Source organism: Chiroxiphia lanceolata, chromosome 7, assembly GCF_009829145.1.
Source record: "Chiroxiphia lanceolata isolate bChiLan1 chromosome 7, bChiLan1.pri, whole genome shotgun sequence".
Taxonomy (NCBI): Eukaryota; Metazoa; Chordata; class Aves; order Passeriformes; family Pipridae; genus Chiroxiphia; species Chiroxiphia lanceolata.
This window is the reverse complement of record NC_045643.1, coordinates 12056315-12076435: the sequence shown is the minus strand read 5'-3', so window position 1 is coordinate 12076435 and position 20121 is coordinate 12056315. Positions and strand designations below refer to the sequence as shown.

Below are 20121 nucleotides of genomic sequence, written 5' to 3'. Positions count from 1 at the left end.
CACAAATTTTTAAAACTGTGGGTTTGTTGTCAATGTTTTGAGGAATTTCTTTGTGCTGAGTTGGAGAAGTTGCTGACTGAGCATTCAAACCAGAGTGTGTTGAAGTGTTAAACCAGCTTTGGATAGTTCCAGTCACTCCTGCAAGCCCAGATACTTGCATTTTTTTTTTGTGCTTCAATTGATTTGAATGACTGACTCATTTGAATCTGAGAAACTCATTAAGAATTGAAAAAGGAAAAAACCCCAAACAATCAAAACCTCATTTTTGTCTCTAAGGGTAGAAATGAAAGTATATAAAGGATGAGCTTTTACAGGTGTAATGTTTTGAATGGGAGCAATTGGTACATGGTAAAGTATAAATGAAAAAGAAAGCTAATGGTTTCAAACAGAAGATACATTTTTTTTACATTTAAATAACATTTAATTTACAATTTGATAATTATTAATATTAATTTAAATATATTGTCTTCCTGAAAGTGAAACAAATGCCTGAACTACTAAGCCTTTCCTACATATGTGAAAAGCAAACTATGCATTACTAAACTACAGAAAACTTCATGCTTATTGTGTTCCAATTTCCTCCAATCTTTGTAGCTCAGAAGAGGCAGAAGGAGCCAAAGAGAGAGGCCTGGTCTATGTTTGGAAGGCTGGTTCCTGCTCTGTAACTCCAGAAAGGCTTCTAGGACTCAGTGGCAAGACTGTATTACAGGCAGCCCTTGGAATACATCATGGATTACTTCTAACAGAAGGTAATAAACATCTTAATTGTAAATATCTAATGCAATAACAAGCTTCAATTATTGTCAAATTTTCTTTCACACGTTCTTTTCATTTTGTCTGTGTCTCATACGCAACTTTTAAATTGCTGGATTTTTAACTTTACCTTTATTTCATTCTTAGTTATAAATTATTTCTATTTCAACACAGTTTTATATGCATAGATTCTTCTTTCATATTGTTTTTTTTTTTTTCTTAACAATGGCTCTGGATTTTACCCTCTAAAGATGTTAATTAATGTAATCTGAACCGTGTTAACTCAAAATGACATTTCTTTTGAAGTCTTTCATTCAAAAAAGTACAACAAGAGGTTTCTCTTGAGGCGTAATAGCTTTGTCTTCTCTACTTCTGGAAGAGTCTGTGGTTAGTACATGCATTAGAGAGTCTTGGTTTGTGAGCAGTTTGAGTCTGTGAATCGAGGTATTTCTAAAAGTCAGTTCCTTAAGTGTTTGTGTGCCTTGGTCCATCCTTGTACTATTCAGTGGACATACAGTAAAGACACAGCTGGAAGTTGCTTCTTTGATTTTTCTTTGGCCTTCTTGAAGGAAAGTTTCCAGGTTATTGGTGAACCTGCTACAAATACCTCTCCTCTACTGGAGTTGTTATGGACATCCAGTGTTTTTTTTAAAGAATGTGTTTCTTTCATAATTTAAAAGGACTTTTTGCGTGTGTGTTCTTACCCCATGAGGGATGTTGTTTGTGGATGTGATTTACCATTTTTCTATCACTGTGAAAACAACTGTTAATTTTAAAAATTAACAGACCTCTCCCTGATAGGGCAATCCTGTTTTAGTGCAGGGTGCAAACAGTACAGTTTGGTGATAGCAGGTCTCTGTTTGGAAAGATGAGCTCTGTACTGTGTTGTGTTCTTCATGTGCATTTGTATGTCCTTAATACGTTGCATGTTCTTAGAATAGAAAGGACCAATAAATACACTTAACTTGACTACAGTAGAATTTTTAGCAGAAAAGCATTACTCATTTCAACAGTGCATACATGCACAGGGTGACATTAACATGAGGCATAGAACTTAATACCAGCAACAGAGAGCAACCAGCAGTCCTCATATATCAATAGCCATAGTTCTGCTGAGCCTACAGTAAGCTGGGAATTGATATATGTTTATCTGAAGTGTCTTCAAATTTTTGTGTTGATTTAAAAATTGCTTTTACACTCATGCTAGGATTTCTTTTTCCCCCCCTTCCAGGTGGAGAGGTCTACAGTTTTGGAAAGCTGCCCTGGAGATCAGGACTGGAGGAGTCATGTGTTAATAGTCCTATCTTAGAAAATACTTTGCTTGGACATCGTGTTATTACGGTGGCAGCTGGCAGCTTCCATAACGGAGCCGTGACAGAAAGTGGTGTGGTGTACATGTGGGGCAACAATTCTGCTGGCCAGTGTGCAGTTGCTAATCAGCCGTGTGTGCCAGAGCCACAGCTCGTCAGTATTTGTGATTCTGAAACAAGTCCTCTGATATCAGTAAGGATTTTGCAGCTGGCATGTGGAGAGGAGCACACACTGGCACTATCTCTAAGCAGAGAGATATGGGCTTGGGGGAGTGGCTGCCAGCTCGGGCTCATAACAACAACTTTCCCAGTGACAAAGCCACAGAAGGTAGAGCACCTGGCAGGACGCGTTGTGCTCCAGATTGCTTGTGGAGCCCACCACAGCCTGGCTCTAGTACAATGTCTCCCTGTGCAGGAAATGAAGCCTATCCCAGAAAGATGCAATCATTGCAGTCAGCCTCTTATTACCATGACGGACAAGGAAGACCATGTAATCATTTCAGATAGTCACTGCTGCCCACTGGGTGTAGCACTGTCTGATAACCCACCAGAAAACCATGTCTTGTGTCCCTCATCGGAGACCCTCGAAGGAAAAAGTGTAACAGGTGGCCCAAGTGACGACAGTCAGAAACCACCTGTGGAAGAACAGAGGCTTGTTGGTTTAGAATCTGATGGGCCAAGTGTGCTCTCCAGCAACGATGGACAGGAAGGTAGTGGAATTTCTAGTCCTGGAAATATTCTGTTCCCAGACAAAAAAGAGGTGAAAGAGTACTTAATTGGTTTGTCAGATCAGTCATTAAATGAGAGCCTGGATAAAAACATCTGTACAGAACCTGAACAGGTTGGTACCTAATAACTAGCTCATAATTTGCTAAACTCCTCTTGCAGATGTGACAATGTTACTTTTTTCACAAATGAAAAAATGTAATGTAGCTACGGTGTTTTTGTGATTTCCAAGTGTTTTTCACTGTGATGGTTCTCAACTTTTAAGTGGAAGAGATTTTTTTTTTTTTTTTTTGTCATCCATCCATGTTCAGTTGTGTGGGAGCAACCTTGACAGTGCTGTAGTCTCTCCTGTTCATTGTCTGCAGTACCAGAACCAAGTAAGCCAATTTCCATGCTCTGTCTGTTCCATGATGCATGGGCTTCCATTTATGTTGGGCAGTAAGATGACACTTGTCTGATTTACCTTTAAGGTCAAGCTTTATTTTCTGTGCATGGAACTAATCCCTCACAAATCTGTCTAATTTCTTAATCAGGTAAAAATTCTAGATTGCAAGTAAAGATTGCTAAACGTGTTGACCAAAAGGTTTTTAATGTTAATGATGTAGGGGTGGCATAAACTTATAATCAGGGATGGGAAACGTGTGAGTTTTTGTCGTGTGGAAAATGGTTCAACAACACTGTTTTGATGCTATAGCAGAACAGTCAAGTACCCCTATCTTGGTAAGCATCAGAAAATGCTCAACATGAAGACTCAAGAGCTGTTTGCAGCTTACTGACAAAATACCATGTTTTCTGTTTGTTTTGGGAAAAAGAAAGACATAAAGACATGTAATTAGGAGTGAAGGGAAGAAGATAAAACCCTAAGTCCACTAGACAGAAAACTAATCCAAAATCTTGCAGTGCAGTCTGGCAGTCCCTACCTAACTACTGTCCTGTGAGGAAACCTGCCACTCTGACCTAATATGCAGAATTTACAGTGAAATTGTGAGAATTTCTTTTGTCATTTCAAGTGTTGTGTAGGCATCTATTTCTTCTTTTTTTTTAATAGTTACAGTAAGAAATTTTTCACAGTGGTTCTGAGAGATAAAATTCACAGTACCTAGTAAATAATTGATTTCTGTTATCACCTCTGATTGCAAGAAAAAAAAGTAGGTTTAAAATCTGTGCAGTAACTTGGTTATTCAGCAAGTTCTGTTTTATTACTCTGAGGAAAGTTTATTTCAGAGAAATGAAGACTGTGTGAACACGGTTATTCTTTCTTTTGCTTTTTGCTAATACAAATACATTCTAGCAGTTTTGGGCTCCTCAGAATCTTGCAAGAACTCCCACCATTGGATGATGATTGAAACATGTAGTTTCATGCTCTCTTTCTCAACTCCTCATTCCTGGAATATTTCCAGAGTACTGTTTTCCTTGCACAGTTCCAGGAATCAACAAACCTGGAATTGGTTCACTGAATCTTACACAACTGAGCATACATATGAAGAGCAGAGATGAGGTCTAATGTAATGTTTCAGCATTAGTAAAATCCTTCATTTCCCTTTGCTTTCCTACACAAATCAGTTTTCTTTCCTATATTGCTAGATATGCCTTTCATAAATAGGAATGAAGTGAGTAGGAGCAATCCCAGTCCTTTAGCTTAGGCTTTCACAAAAATAAAGAAATCAGAAGATTGTTTTTATTTTGGTAGAATAAAATGAGCTATAATATTTGTAATAATACTATTTTCCATTATGTATTAGGTGGGAAAATGGGAGTTTGCTATCTTTGCTTTAATATTCAAGCCATTTGGCAAATGTCACCTTGTGCATTATTTTTTATTTGGTGGGTCAGCTGGCTGCTATTGTAGGTAATGGTGTGCTGATCCTAAGAATTGCCTTCAGTCAGTTTGTCCCTAGTGTGACTTGATGATTAACTAAGCTTTATGTGGATGCAACAGTGACATAAGGGGACACAGCCCAGACTGGTTTTAAGAGAGACTTTGTGAAATGGATCCATGAGTCACTATTTTCCTTTTAACATACCGAAGAGAAAACCTGTCTCTCTGTAAATACAGCATGCTCACTGATGCACTTTAATTGGTGGCAAAGAGGTTGGTAGTAAGCCTAAAATTATATCCCTTTTTATATTTGTTGGCAAAGATTCTTTATTTTTTTGGTATTAAAAACCCTCAGACCTACGGTCTCTTACGGACGAGCTACCAGACAAGTGCAAGAGACAAAGCCCAGTCCATGTAGAAATGGTGCTCGGTCCTGAAAAAAAAAGATTCAGAGCAATAGATGCACACCTATTTACTTTCTATACAGTTAAACCCCATATATATTCTACAATAAACCTCTATAGTAAACATAATGTCTTGTTCAGTATAGCCCACTGTTTGAACAGTGAATGTGTAATCATCATCCTTCTGCCAAGTACTGTCTGGTGTGATAGTTTTCAATTTTCCTTTGGTTTTAGCCTTCTCAAGACGACCAACTCAGTGCTTGTATCCCTGGCCCTCCAGGTCCCAGCACATCCACCTTGAACAGCCTGGTGGCCTCTTGTGCCTCAGCAGTGGGTGTGAGAGTAGCTGCCACCTACGAGGCTGGAGCGCTGTCTCTGAAGAAAGTCATGAACTTCTATGGCACATCCTCAAGTGAAGCAGGATCTCAGTCGGGCAGCAGGTCCCCAGGGCCTGAGGCTCTGAAAGACAGTCGAGAAGAGCAGGTCAGACTGGAATCCATGCAGGGGAAGAAGAGTTCCAGTTTAGTAGATATTAGAGAAGAGGAATCTGAAGGAGGGAGTCGCAGGCTTTCCCTGCCTGGCTTGTTGTCACAAGGTAAAAAAGCACATTGGGGAAATAACACTGGAAATATTATATTAATGTGGAGGTTTATAAGTGGGGAAAAAAAACCCCAAACACTTACTGAACACAAATTTAATGATCTATCAAAGGTCTTTATGAATTCTAAGCTCTATCTTCAGACTTGAAAGCAGTGGAGGGAGTAAAGACTAGCAGATACTGCATGCTGAGAAAACCAAAAGCATAGTGGGTTTACAAATGCTCTTTAATGGTAAGGTGGGGTAAAATGCACATTGGGGTAGTTTGGGCATCGTGCTGCCAGTTGATGCTAAAGTATCTCTTATGTCAATTGGGTAGGAGATAATCTGTGTGGCCTGTAATCCCCACTGCACTGAGCTGGGTTTGAGCCAGGGACCTATAAATATTGCAGTTCCACTGCCGAACTTCGAAGTTAATGACCTTCTTCTCTCGCAGATTTTAGTGTTGTTAATTGCTCTGAATGTGTAGATGGTTTAGTTCTATGTTGGTCTTGGATCTGAGGGGAGTTTTTAGGAAGTATTGAAATCTTTTGTTCACTGCAAGGATATATTTTCTTTCAAAACACTTTTTTTAATGTACAGTTTGTTTTGGTTCATTTGATTCATTATAGCTGCATAGTTCTCATATGCCTATTATCCTTTAGCAGCTGCTAAAAACTTTGGGATCTGCCTATTTTAGCACCTATGTTACTTCAGTGTATCTGTAACCTGTTGTCTTACATGTCAGTCTTTTTTCTCAATCTTAAATTAAGACTGCTTTAAGAAGTTTTGACCAGTTATCTCAAGTAACTGTGTAACACACAGTCTGAGTGATCTATTTACCAAAAATGCATAGCAATTTCTCTAATTATTGGCTTCTGTTCAGTTTCTCCAAGGCTCTTACGGAAGGTGGGACGGGCAAAAATGAGGACTGTGGCTCTGACTCCCACCTACAGCGGTGAGGCTGATGCTCTTTTGCCATCTCTGAGGACAGAGGTGTGGAGCTGGGGAAAGGGGAAGGAAGGACAGCTCGGGCATGGTGATGTTCTGCCAAGGTGAGATTTCTTCGATAAATGAGGTTTTTTTATTCAGTAGGTCACCAGAAAATTTTGAGTGTTGAACTGTTTTAAATTCTCAAATTTAAACCTCTGCTTTGCATTGTGTGCTTGTTCTTTGAAGTGTTGTGACCTAAGTTTCTCCAAGTAACATTTTTTAGGCTGCCTTGTTAGTGAGCATCGACCAGTTATGACTTTTCCCCATGTAATCATTAGGAGTTTTGGTGATATTTTGACTTTGTCCACATTGAGATGAGGTTTATCAACTTTTGCCCTTCCTGACCATTTTGACTAAACTGGTTTGTTGCCAAAAGACTCCATGTGTGTTTGTTTTTTCTAAATTGCTTTGGGACAAAAATAAAACTTGGAATATGTTTTCTGTATTAAGAGTACCTCTGATAATATTTTTTTTTTTTCTCCTTCTACTCCCCCTCCCCTGCCTTACGGGTTCTGGGGATTGACAGACTTCAGCCACTGTGTGTGAAAAGCCTTGATGGTAAAGAAGTGATTCACCTCTCTGCTGGTGGCCATCATTCCTTAGCACTCACTGCCAAATCCCAGGTACAAGTTATTGTTACCATTTATTGTTTTTCAATGGCATCATTGTCATGTTTGGTCTTTTCTAGGTTTTTGTTTCTTTTGCTTCTAAACTTCTCTTCCTGTTTATGGAGGCAACATCAAAGTAGTGTGGAGTCTTAATTCTGTTTCTGCCCAAGTGCTGCCTGTACTATCAAGGTTATATTTAAAGATTGGTGTGACTTGATCTGGTACATTCCATTTCTGATGTGAGAAGACAATTTGTGAATATAGGAAGACAGTGGAAATTAGGGAATTACTTCTTGGTACATGAGTCTTCTATCCTTGACTTGTGTGTGTTTGCACACTTGATGTGTTGTACTACCACACTCAGTATGTGTCCATGTATATAAATTTACATTCTGATGTTTAGCAATGCTTCTTACAGGTGTATTCATGGGGCAGTAATGTCTCTGGCCAGCTTGGTCACTTGAACTCCCCAACAACAGTCCCTCGTCTTGCAAAGGTACTTTTGTTTCTGTGTTTTTCTTTTTTCAGTTTAGGGTCACTTCTTATACCAGTGAGTGCAAAGTAATTTCTAAGAATGATCTGTGTATGGATCTGTGGGCTATATAGTAATAGAGCCCTTGATTTCTTTGGCGTATACTTGTGAAAATCTACCCAAGAAATCCTTTACACAGACTTCCACTGGTTTTTGACCACACTGAAATTCTAAAACTGAGAAATGTGACTGGTTGTATCTTCTTATCAAATTTCACTTTTACCTTATATTTGGTGCAGTGCTGTAACTTTTAAATACTTTGGAACTGTTTATATAGATTCCACAGTTAAATGTAGAGGGGAGAATAGTGTCCCAACCTAGTTCAAGCTCACTCATTTAAAAATAAAACTGATTTATAATTGAAAGGCAAAAAAATCAGCCATTAGAAAGGAAACTGAAAAGAAAGGTAATTTTCAGAATGCGTGCAAGGAGTTTATTTGTTAAGAGACACTGAAGTTGAAAAATGACCAGTTATTGCAACACTTTTCTTGGCAGGTGTATTATATACATGTGTGGCCAGAAGAGTTAAGTACTCTTCTCTCTTTCCAGCCTCAGATGATGATTCCTAATGTCTTCCTTCCTCCTGAATTTCAGGTGTGCGGTGACGGTGTTTGGAGCACAGCAGCAGGACTAGATTATTCCCTCTTCTTAGCAGATGAGAAAGACTTCCAACCTGGATTATATTACAGTGGCCAGGAGACAATAGAAAATAATTTGAATGAAAATAGCTGTACTAAGAGTCCAGTTTTATTACTAGCCTGTAGTAAGGTGAGTGTTATTTCCTTGAAGTTAGTACAAATCCTACTGATGCTCTTTGGAAGTAGCACAATGCTGGTGGTTCAACTGGCTTTAAGGGTGTCAAGTCACATACCTGGTTCGTAGCAATCAAATCAGGAGCATGGTGTATGCAGGGCAGAAAGGAGGCCTAATTCCCTCCCTGTTTCTTGGTATTCCCTTCTGTTTGAGGGACAAGGAGGTGTTTCCAGTGTGTTTAATCCATTTCCTTCCATGTCCATGTATGTGCACACAGACACACACACTTGTATTCCTTCTGTAAGATTGTTGTTAGCCATTCTCTTCCCTTTTAGGGTGACTAGTAGGCTCTGGCGTGTCAGAATTGGCCTGTGAGTTGCTTGTTGAACAACTTTGGCTCAGTGTTTCTAAGGAATCTTCTATATGGCAACCAAGGAAATAGAAGTAGAGCTCAAACTCTGAATTACTCTGTGATATTGCATGTGAACCAAAATTAGCGAGGAGCCACAGTCAGCATTAGTGCTGACCTTATAGAAGAATTTTGCATTGAACTACTGTGGAAAGCAAATACTGCAATATTACTAGCAGTAGGTATCAATAAACTGGACTCTTATCAATAAATTGACATATTGCAGGTCCAGAAAAGGCTACAGTTCAGAGCACAGTCATAATACTAATTAAAGCCTTCTTATTCTCTCTTTGTATTTAATGGGAGAAACAGTTGATACAATGATGCTATTTAATATCAACATTGTTGATATAAGCAGACTGCGGTTCTGCAAGTGACTGAACTTAAGGTCACTACCTCGTAAACATGGAAAGGTTGCATGAGTCACCTTAAAAGATCGTCTATTTATTGTCTTTTAGGCTCTGTCAGAGTCAGGAAAATGAACAGCAATGACTATAAATGTTTCTTCAACTTTTGTCATTCTTGTATTAAGCCAGTTTTGAATGGGTTGTTTGTCACTGAAGGTAATTAATACTTACTATCACTTAGTGTTCCTAAAAATATGCCTTATTTTGCTTTATTTTAATATTACTCTATTTTTAAATTGGAGTGTGAAAAGAAAAATATTAAAGTGGCTGGTTTTTCTTTTCTCCTTTTCATCTTTCAGATAGGGTACATAAGCAATGTGATAGCTGGTGGTGACAACTGTTTGGTCTTAGTAGACAAGAATGTAATGGGATATATTGCCAGTTTGCACGAGTTGGCTTCTACTGAGAGAAGGTTTTATTTCAAACTGAGTGAGGTCAAATCTCAGGTTCTTAGACCTCTTTTAGGTTTAGGTAAGACCTTCTTTTTTTAATATTTTCTTTGATATTGTTTCCCCTATGTTCCACAATAAATTTATTTTATGCAAAATTTAAAAGTAATGACATATTTTTATATATTTATATTTTAATATAAATTATATATGTATAAATTATATATTTTTAATATAAAGCTGAGGTCTTGCTCTTCTCCCCTGTTTGGATGAATGGGTGAAATACAGCTGCATTTTGACATGAGCATTCTGTTGTTAGTTTTTGCCCTTTCCTGACGTTTTCACCTGAAATAACTTAATTATTTGATCTCTATTTAGTCTAAAATCATTGTATTTCTGATTCTGGATAATGTAGCCATGAGGTGAAAGTGCTGATAAAGCATTAAACAGCACCAGTGGTAACTCTCTCTGTTAATGGGTGCTGCTCTTTCGTAAGGTAAGCTAAATTGCTTTCTGGTCTGTTACAGATAACTTGGGCAATGCAAATACAATCCAGTTGTTGCAGGAAATGGCAAGCAGGTTCAGCAAGCTGTGCTATCTCATTGGTCAACATGGAGCTTCTTTAAGTAGCTTTCTTCATGGAGTAAAAGAAGCCAGGAGCTTGGCCATCCTGAAGCATTCCAGTCTCTTTTTGGATAGTTACACTGAGCAAGTATCCAATTCCCTCTCATCTTGAGTCTCTGCAGTCTTAATCTACTGACCGCAACAAGCCCTGAGTTAAGGGAAAGTAGGTCATAAGGAAAGCTACATAAGTAACTGTTGTGCAGATTGTATTGTTGCAATTTGAAATGTGTAGAGAGTTCCACAAACCAATTGATTTGTAGTGAGATGTGTATTTCAAAGTCTTCACCAGTGGAGCACACGGGACAGCATGTTTCCCTCGTGTACAACTCTGCATACAAACTCTGGTTGCTGCCTGTAAGCCTAAATGTTGATTACTTCCTAAGGATATTGTAATATAATGTGATAGAGCTACGTGGCTAGGCTGCTAAATAAAGCTACCTTTGGGGGTTTACTGTGGTTACTAAATGCTTTTTCAATACTCATTAACTAAAAATTGTCTTCCAGAAGAACAATTCTTCTGTCCTCATACTTGCTAAATAGCATTGCACCTTTCACCCAAAAGCTGGAGCTGCTCAGAACTAAGTCTGAATTATCCTGGTTATTGTTTTTATTGTCTTAAAGCTTTTGGGAGAGGAGGTCTATGCAGTCACACTGTTTCCTGTCTTTCCCCTCAGTAACCTCTGTAGTTTCTGGATAATTTCATCAAAATGTAGCAGGAGTTTTATCATACATAATAACTACAGGCTTTTGTGAGCAATATTGCTTGACAGTTTAAATATGTCCTATCTGAATGTAATCTTGGTTACCAGACATTCTGAAAATATCTAAGGAAACAAAATTTCAAGATCATCAACTTCAGTTGTTACACAGTAGCATTTTGAAGAGGCAACTAGTTGCACTTTTTTCCAACACAAGCACAACAGATGAACACTTTACTGGGTTTGTGATGAATTTATGCTGTATGACCCTAAAAGAAACTTTCTTCTCTGTTTATTACAGGGGTTGTTCATAACTGTAAATGTATTTTATCCTTTTTTTACTTGATCTTTGATTTGAATTTTTCTTGTAACCTGGATTTCCAAAATTGGTTTCCATTACTCAGAATACAAGGGTTTAATTTCTTCTTCCTCAGTGTCAAAGACTGAAATACCTAATTTCTGTTCTCATTATTACTGCTTGTCTTCTGCTCTCCCCCTTTGCTTCCTGTTGCTTGCACGTTTTTCTGTGCATGCCATCAGAACCTCACCATAGTGCCATGAGCATCTTTCACGGATCAGTTAGGCAACATAAGAATTATCTGTTAAATGGGCTAAGCAGAGACCTCTTTCCTTGGAGAAAGGTGTTTTTTAAAAATGGTGCAGGGGAGAAGTCGTAAGTGGAATGTTGAGTACCAGAAAAAGAGAAAATTCCTATCTTGAAATTGCCATCTTGGCTGTAATTAGAAGCTAGCAGTATTAAATTGTTGAAACAGATGGTCTATCCTATACATGTCCAAACCTGGGAGAAACAAAAATAAAATTAAAGTAAGCCCTCTGCATGGTGCTAATGGCAGCAGAAGTGTGGAATAGTAATGCGTGTTCTGTGTTCCGTGTTGAAGGTGAATGCCAAGTGTTCGGTAACATTGAGTGTTTCTCAAGTACTAGATAACTTACATAGTAAAAGATATTACAGATCTCATTATAAACTGTTGGAAATTACAACAGCTGCTACTTTCAGGGATGTTTTGATTTTTGTAACTGAAGAGCTTTTTCTTTCCTATATTAGGTATTGTACTTCAGTAACGAACTTCCTCGTAATGGGAGGATTTATGCTCCTTGCAAAGCCAGCAATGTAAGCAAACCTTTACCACTTTCTGGACTTTTTGGTCAACTAGCAAAGAACTGTAAACAATGGAGTGTGTATGTGTGTAGTAATGAGCATGAAGAACTCAGTGTGCTTGAGTACACTAATTCCTTTCCCATCAGATGAATAGAAAGTTACCTAAGTTACCTCAACTGTGCTAAAAGTTTAGGTTAAAATGCTGCTGAGTTCAGTTACTTTATCTTGAAGATGGAGAAAGGAGGAAAAAAGCATAAGTGATTGCAAATTCCTTCAAAGAAACGCAAGTGGAGTTCAGATAATGATTTTTTGAAAGCTTAGTTTTGAGGTTAAATGTTAGTGTTTGCTAGTGTTTATTTCAAATGTTCCTGTCAAAAAATAGAGAACAGGAATTAGTTAGAGTAGGTAATATGAATTCACTTTCATTTGAACTCTTTATGTTTATGGAAGTCCTTTAAAATTATGCAAAAATAACATTTCTGCATGTGTGTCTTCTCTGCCTCTCAAGACTTCTGTACTTTCATGCATAAATGCTTGTAAATGTGAGGAAGGAATTGTACTTTAAGGCCTGAGGTAGTATATTTGAGGTTTTTATATCATAAAGTAAAGCTTTTTTCTCATTTAAATAGCATTTTTGTCTAGGAAACAAAGTAATGACACTGGATCTTTCACTTTAGTGCTGTGAAGAAAGTGTTGCACTGAGGGTAGTTTTTAACTAGTCTGTGGAACTGCTACCTTTCCTTCCTAAATTCTGTAATCTGGGAGTAATTATTAGTGTTTATGAGACACTTTGAATGCAGTGTAAATGATGGTATTGAAAGTTCTTTGAAACACAGGTACCTTGTACAGAGAACCTTCTGCACCTGAGGACCAGTGCCAAAGTCTAAATACAAAATCCCACTGCAGAGAGGCACTGAGAGTCTTCTTGGATCGGTCAAGATTTTTAGGTTGACTTAAAGGAAATCTTAATTTAAGTATAAGCTTGTTTATAGTTCATACTGAAACCACTCATGCTGAACTCATCACATCAGTCGTCACTCTCAGGTGTCACAACTTCTCCTGCTGCAACCAGGGTCTCGTTAGGAGAATAACACTTCGGGGAGGAGATGTCTTACAAATTTTGTCCTGTTGCTTGCAAAGGGAAGTCAAGGATGTCTTTGATAATGATAAATTTCCCCCCACTCCCTTCCTGAGGGTTAACTGTCTTAAGTCAATGGTTAATGGTGTCAGCCTGTCTTTCATGGATGTTCTGCAATATGTAGTCCCAACTTTAAAAGTTCAGCTTCAATGGAAGTCTCCATAGCTGACAGGTTTTTCAGCATGTCCTCTGAAAGAGTAGATGAGCTGTACTCAGTTTTATGAATGTGTTATTATTTGATGCTTTTCTGCAGAGAAACCTCCATGTGAGGATCACAAAGCACTTTAAAAAAGGCAAGCCAGACAGGGAGTGAAATTAAAATTAGGAAATAGGGTCTTCTCTCAAGAAGACTTTATTCCTAAGGCTTGTTCAATAGTGGAGTTCTTAAATATCATTAGCAGACCTAACAAGGTACATTATTTTGATGTGTGAAATGGCATCTCATGAATCACATAGCATTCTTAGGAACCTTGCTGTGCAAATCTGATCTGTTTTGCTGTCTCTGGGGGCCTGCTCTCTCAGCCTCACCTGATTCTTGCAGCTTGTGGTTTAAATGCTTCACAGCTGGATGTGTTTTAATACACCTGTCATATGTGCCAGCACCTGTGTGCACACAGATATGGTGAAGGAGAGGGAAAAGTTGGTTTGTTTTCCTTTTAATCAAGAAACCCTGGTTTTGTGTGCTGATTTATTGTCTTCAGAATCATTTCCCTCTTCTTCTCTGAACTAGATTAGTTCTCCCTCTTGGAAATCAGACTGAGGATTGAACAGATTTCCTGCCTTTCTTTGAGGTAGGATGTAATTTTTGTAGTTAGGGGAAGAATTGGTCAGTTGCCTTGACAGCAGGGGTGGGGAAGAAGTTACTTCTATATATTTAGGGAAGTGCACTAGAGCAAAGCTAAGATTCTTTCAGGCCTTCTTGTGTGAATCAAGTGTTAGAAACTTACTGCTCTAACAGTAATGGGGGAATCATGCCCCAAAGTTTGCTCTTTACTAAACAAGTGTTAAAGGGGAGAAAGGCTATTGGGTACAGTCCAAGTTGGGCAATGTAGTCAACTTTCTTCAACCAGTTTAATGACTGAGCGTATGAAATTAAAAATAAGAAACAAGTCCCTTGTTGTAGTTATTAACTTCATGTCTTTACTGCTGTACTTCCTCAGACTACATTGTGAATAGATTAGTAAGCAGCATGGATTTGCCTCTATGATTTTGATTGGTTTATGATAATCCAAAAAGGGGCATTCTGTGCTCATTCATATTTACATAAAGCATCACTAATGTCTTGCTGTCTTCTTTCCTCTCTCCTCCATTTCCCAATGATCACATCATTTAGAGACTTCTTGAGTAAAAACCACGAGCTATTACAGAAACTTTCTGAAAAAAATGAGGAAAACCTCCAGCTACTGGAAGTTTTGAATGCTCTGTTTTTCATGCCATTTGGACGACTTCATAATTATGCCAGAACTTTGCTGAAGCTTGCCACATGTTTTGAAGTGGTAAGATTGCTTTGTTATCTGTAGTTCAATAAATACACAAGTGAAACTTATGGCTTGGAAGTAACTGTGTGAAGCAAATGCCAGGTAATTAGAAATAGCTTAGTGCTCAGAGGAGCTACCTCAGACTTGTATTTGCTGCAGGGAAGATCTTGTACATTTATTTGCACAATCTTGCACCACACCTGCACAGATCACGTGAGGGGTAGAAACTTGTTACCCTGCCAGAGCTTGTTTGTGTGCCTGAATATTTAATTGCAAATATATTGTTTTGATGTTTGCCCGGTGCTTTTCAGTTTCATCTGGCAGCATTGCTGTATTACATGGCTGTAATACTCTACTACAAATACTACATATATATTAGGTAGACTATTACCACCCATTTAGTATGTAATTGCTTTGTTTTGAAATAAAAGATGACTAAACAGGAGCGGTAACTACTTGTACGTTTAGCCCAATGTAGTAATTTAAAATACTCTCCTGCAATTATTAGCACTATTTCTGCTACAGCTTGTTAAGCTGCAAGAAGGTAGATCATGTAATTGTGTATTAACCATTCTATTTGTAACATTCCTGGAACTTCTTGTGATTTTTAAAAACTCGTAGCACACCAACAGAACATGTGCCACAAAATAATTCAGTCTCCTCTGTTTATTAACCAGACCAGCTCTGCTGTATTTAGTGCTGATTTAATAAAATGAGCAGTTGTGTTGCAGCTTGGTCGGTATTGTTGGTACAGCTGTTCAGAAACACTCTCAGGTCTGTCTTACCTTGTGCCCTACAGGCATCTCCAGAATACCAGAAGCTACAGGATTCTAGTTCGTGTTACGAGAGCCTTGCTGTCCAACTTAGTAGAAAAATAAAAGAAGCAGAATACACCCTTGGCTTCTGGAAGACCTTTCCTGGGAAAATGACGGTATAATGACAATTGTCAGTCCATTAGCATCTTGAATTTCTATTACTGATGCTGCCGTCCCAGTTGCACTTCTCAGTTTTCTAATTGGTGTTGCTGTAGTGCTCTTTAGAAATGAAGAGTTGGGCCTTTGTTTGTCTGAAAGACAAATAGCACTGACCTTAAGTCACAATCAGTGAGAAGTAAGATTCTGTAATTTTGTTTTTCACTCTTCCTGTAGGATTCCTTGCGGAAGCCAGAGCGTCGTTTAATCTGTGAAAGCAGCAACCGGGGTTTGTCCCTACAGCACGCTGGAAGATTCTCTGTGAACTGGTTTATCCTCTTTAATGATGCTCTGGTACATGCTCAGGTAAGACAGCTTGTATCCAAGGAACAAAACCTTTTCTCTGCTTCAAACAACATCATACATTTTTCATACAGTGAAGTTTTTGCACTGTAAAAATAAATCTGAAATTATGCACTTTTTTAACATTTGATTGCCGTTGCTGTGGCTGGCATGGTTTCTGCTTGCTATTTCTTGGACCAAGGGGATAGAAAGAGCCGGTAATGCTTAGCTTTTCCTACTCCTCAAAGAAAGGAAAAAAAAAAACATTCAGAAAAAGCATGAGGCAGGGCTAATGCATCAGTACCTAATGAAATGTCCCTTCTCTTTTCCTTCAGTTCTCAACCCACCATATTTTTCCCTTGTCCACACTGTGGGTAGAAGCTCTTTCAGAAGAAGCTGGTAATGTGTGAGTATTCTTGTTTGTGATGCTGAAGTAGTCATATATTCTTGGGAGAGAAGATGAGCATTTTATAACCAATTATTGTGAACTAGGACTGGAATAGTGTGATTGCAGTAATCTCTACCCTTTTTTCTTGTTTCAGAAAATGTGGTATTTCTATGTCTTAAAAAAAAGTTGTATAAACATCAGAAAGAAGAAGGGAGTTGAGAGGGAAGAGAGTATTCTTTCCCGCTGTTTTTTTTAACTGCTGACTTAAAGGGAGTGCTAGCTGGGGAAGGGGAGAGAAGATACAGTATTGATACTCTTAAAAAACTTGCTTTTTCAGGTTGGAATTTCACAGATTAAAATACTTTCTCCCCATGTAGGAACGGGTTGAAGATTACAACACCAGAAGAACAGTTTGTTCTTGTTTCTTCAACACCACAGGAGAAGGTGGGCATATCTACAAATTTGGCACAGCTTCAGTGATATGAATGAGGTTTTCTCCCCTACTGTGAAACCAAACTGGGAGAAGGATTGCCTAAGTATTCACCAAGAATGAAGTCTTCCTGCAGCTCGGTGTGCACGGTGCCTGGCTGTAGCAGTGCTCCCGTGCACAGCACTGCGTTGAGCCGGGCAAGGAGATGACTGTGTTTGCTGTAAGGGTGAGATTCAATGCAAAGACGGGCATTAGCTAAGTTCTGTGATGAACCTCTTTGTGTTTCAGACCAAGTGGCTGAGGGCAATAAGCCAAGCAGTGGATCAGGCCCTTAAAGGGACTTCTGACATAATTCTATATGGAGCTGGTGGGAATGTGCCAAGACAGGAACCTCCTATTTCTCGCAGTGCCAAATACACCTTCTACAAGGACCCTCGATTTAAGGATGCTGTTTATGATGGAAGGTGGCTTTCAGGAAAACCCCATGGCAGGTAAAAGCATGAATGTTAACAGTTGAAAGCAAAATGAGCCGGTTGCTATATCAATAAGTAGGCTCACTCACAGAAGTTACCTGGGAAGTGCCAAGTGACCTGATTATCTTATACGCTTGCCTGGCTTTGTGTTTTTTTTCCAGAGGGATCATAAAGTGGGCAGATGGGAGAATGTACTCTGGGACTTTCCGGACCGGGCTGGAGGATGGGTAAGATCCTCTCACTACTTGTGGAGCCAGAGGGCAAAAAATATTTTTTGTTGTAATTAAAGGTTTTGCAGTGAATCTTACTGACTCAGGGTTATGTACATTAATGCTGATATACAGATAATCTCTCATTTTTCCAGAGGTATGCTAGTTGTCTTCACAAAATACTGCAGTTGCCAGTGATTAAAAACTTGCTCTTTCATGAAAACTGAAACTAGTTGGGGTAATCAGCTGTAGGGTGGAGGAAGGAGATGGTAAAGCAGCTGAGAAAGAATGGGGGGGTGGGTGTCCTCTTGTAGGCAGAGGAAACCAGTTGAAAAGTCTGCAGTCAGCTTTCTTCTGCATAGGTAGCTATTAACATCTTGTGTTGCAATGCTCTTGCAAAAGTTCTGGTATTGTTTATATTATCCTTTCAGAAAATTCAATGCCTTTCATACAACGTAGTGTTGCATCTTCTCTCATGTTTTCTTTGCTGTATTTCTGATAGAGTTAGGGTTTAATAATTCAGCAAAGAGCCAAATCTCGACTTCAGGGTTTGGGTAATGAAAATAAAACTAATGAGAGTATGTGATCCTGGTGATGAAGATAACTAGTACAGAGGAGACTGAAAATAGGATGAATGGAAGTTCTAGACATTATCAAGTTATGTGGTTAAACAAATAAGACCACTTGAAAGTAACTTGGTTTATTACGCAGCTTTGAATTGATCTGTGGATTTCATTGCTGAGAATCTGCTTAGAGCACTGTTGAGGCTGAGAGGTTAACTTACTTCCAAAGGCATTTTTATATGCATCTTGGGAGCAGACATGTCTGTACTGGGTAGGATAAAAATGTCAGGAGTCCTGTTGGCTTCCAGATGAATTTTTGAAGTATTGAGTTGGAGGAGAAAATGAGATGTGGTCTGACTGCAGACAGCTTTTTAAAATTCCTCTTTCCTACTGATATAATGTCAAACTATAAAACCAATTTAGAGCTTTGGTCATTTGTAACTAAGTGTAAGTAATCCTGCTGATTTTAGGGTTGTTGGAGATGGAAATATTGCAAACAAATCCTGACCAGAAATGCATGTATTGGTATTTAACTGTAATTGCTGAAATTATCAAATGCATATACTTGTATTTCAGCATGCACGTTATAGTCTCAACACTTAACAATAATGTGTTATTGGGGTAGACATGCTCTCAGGAGAACCTTCCTAACTTCATTTAATCTCCTCAGGAGATTAAAAGCAATAAATGTGTCTCATTTTTTTGGGGGCATATTGAAATTCTGAATAATTCCTTGCCACTCACCACTCAACATAATTGGAAGCTAGCATCCTTTTAAAAAATATTTTCTGTAGCAATAGCAATATATGTTCTTATCTCTCCCTGGAATAAAGGTGTGCTTGAATTATCAAGACCTGAAGAAAACAGTAAAGGTAGAAGCAGTCTTAGGATCAGAGAAGACTGAGAAAAATGCTGCAGTGTTGTGGAGAGGGGTGTATTTACAACATAGCATAATCAAACAGGAGAAAAGCAGTGTGGACTAAATTGAGCTAGTGATGCTGGAACACTCACTTTCTCTTCAAAAAATAATCTGTAACTGCTGTAGTTAGAGATGCACTAAGAATGAAATAGAGCACTGTGATTTTAGAAGGGGTCTGTGATGTGTGTCTGCTCTTTTTTTCATGAGGTGTATTAGCATTACAACTGCTTGTGTTCCATTTCTGTGCACTGGCAGGTATGGTGAATACAGAGTGCCAAACAAAGCACTGAATAAGGATGACCATTACGTGGGGTACTGGAAGGAAGGCAAAATGTGTGGGCATGGAGTCTACAGGTAACATGTGGCACTTGTTGCTGTCATTGCAGAGCTAATGCTGCTTACCAAGCCTCTGTGCAGCTTTGTGACATTTCAGACTTGTGGATGTGGTTAGCTTGGCTTATTTTCTGCTATGCTTTTGGTAGATTGCTCACACTGCAGACTGGTACGGTGGTCTGTTATTAATGTCTGTTCTAATGTTGCTGCCACCTGCCAATAATACAGAATTCTTTAATCTGAGAGAGAAATATATCAGCTAATGGCCCTGCTCGTTGTGGAGAGAGGGGGTTTAAAACAACAAAGCATCAAAAGACTTGTATTAAAGGATTGCTTTTATTCCAAATATATTTTAACTCTAGTTCCTGCTTGGTATGGTTGTAATGCAATTCCTAGAAGGAAAATGAGAGGATTGATCTGTTTTGGAGAAAGGTGGAGGAGGGGGGAAGTACCCAATAAAAAAACGAATCAAAAGCCCCCAAACCAGCCCCCCAGCAGAACCTTAGATTCTTTTGTTGTTGTTGTTACAGCTATGCTACGGGTGAGGTGTATGAAGGGTGTTTTCAGGATAACATGCGTCATGGGCATGGGCTGCTACGCAGTGGGAAGCTGACCTCTTCCTCTCCCAGTATGTTCATTGGCCAGTGGATAATGGACAAGAAGAGTGGTTATGGAGTCTTTGATGATATCACAAGGTAATGCTTCCAGAAATCCTTAAAACTCCAGTATGACATGCAATTGCGAAAAGAGTAGGAAAGGACTTGATTTGTTAGTACCAGTAATAGTGCAAGTCTCTTTCTTCTTTATTGCTAGGCT

General features: G+C 38.7%; 1 protein-coding gene across 3 annotated transcripts in view; it reads left to right on the top strand.

Annotated features, from left to right (window-relative positions):
- ALS2 (alsin Rho guanine nucleotide exchange factor ALS2) overlaps positions 1-20121 on the top strand; it is a 38451-nt gene that overhangs the window by 5979 nt on the left and 12351 nt on the right. For all 3 annotated transcript variants that reach the window (XM_032692633.1, XM_032692631.1, XM_032692632.1), the window contains exons 3-21: positions 595-749; positions 1985-2904; positions 5247-5607; positions 6475-6643; positions 7108-7204; positions 7608-7685; positions 8316-8489; positions 9590-9761; positions 10207-10387; positions 12068-12133; positions 14593-14755; positions 15537-15668; positions 15886-16014; positions 16326-16396; positions 16756-16822; positions 17097-17299; positions 17443-17508; positions 19228-19326; positions 19836-20000. In XM_032692633.1, the coding sequence (XP_032548524.1) occupies positions 595-749; positions 1985-2904; positions 5247-5607; positions 6475-6643; positions 7108-7204; positions 7608-7685; positions 8316-8489; positions 9590-9761; positions 10207-10387; positions 12068-12133; positions 14593-14755; positions 15537-15668; positions 15886-16014; positions 16326-16396; positions 16756-16822; positions 17097-17299; positions 17443-17508; positions 19228-19326; positions 19836-20000 (3468 nt within the window). The remainder of the gene's footprint in view (positions 1-594; positions 750-1984; positions 2905-5246; positions 5608-6474; positions 6644-7107; positions 7205-7607; positions 7686-8315; positions 8490-9589; positions 9762-10206; positions 10388-12067; positions 12134-14592; positions 14756-15536; positions 15669-15885; positions 16015-16325; positions 16397-16755; positions 16823-17096; positions 17300-17442; positions 17509-19227; positions 19327-19835; positions 20001-20121) is intronic.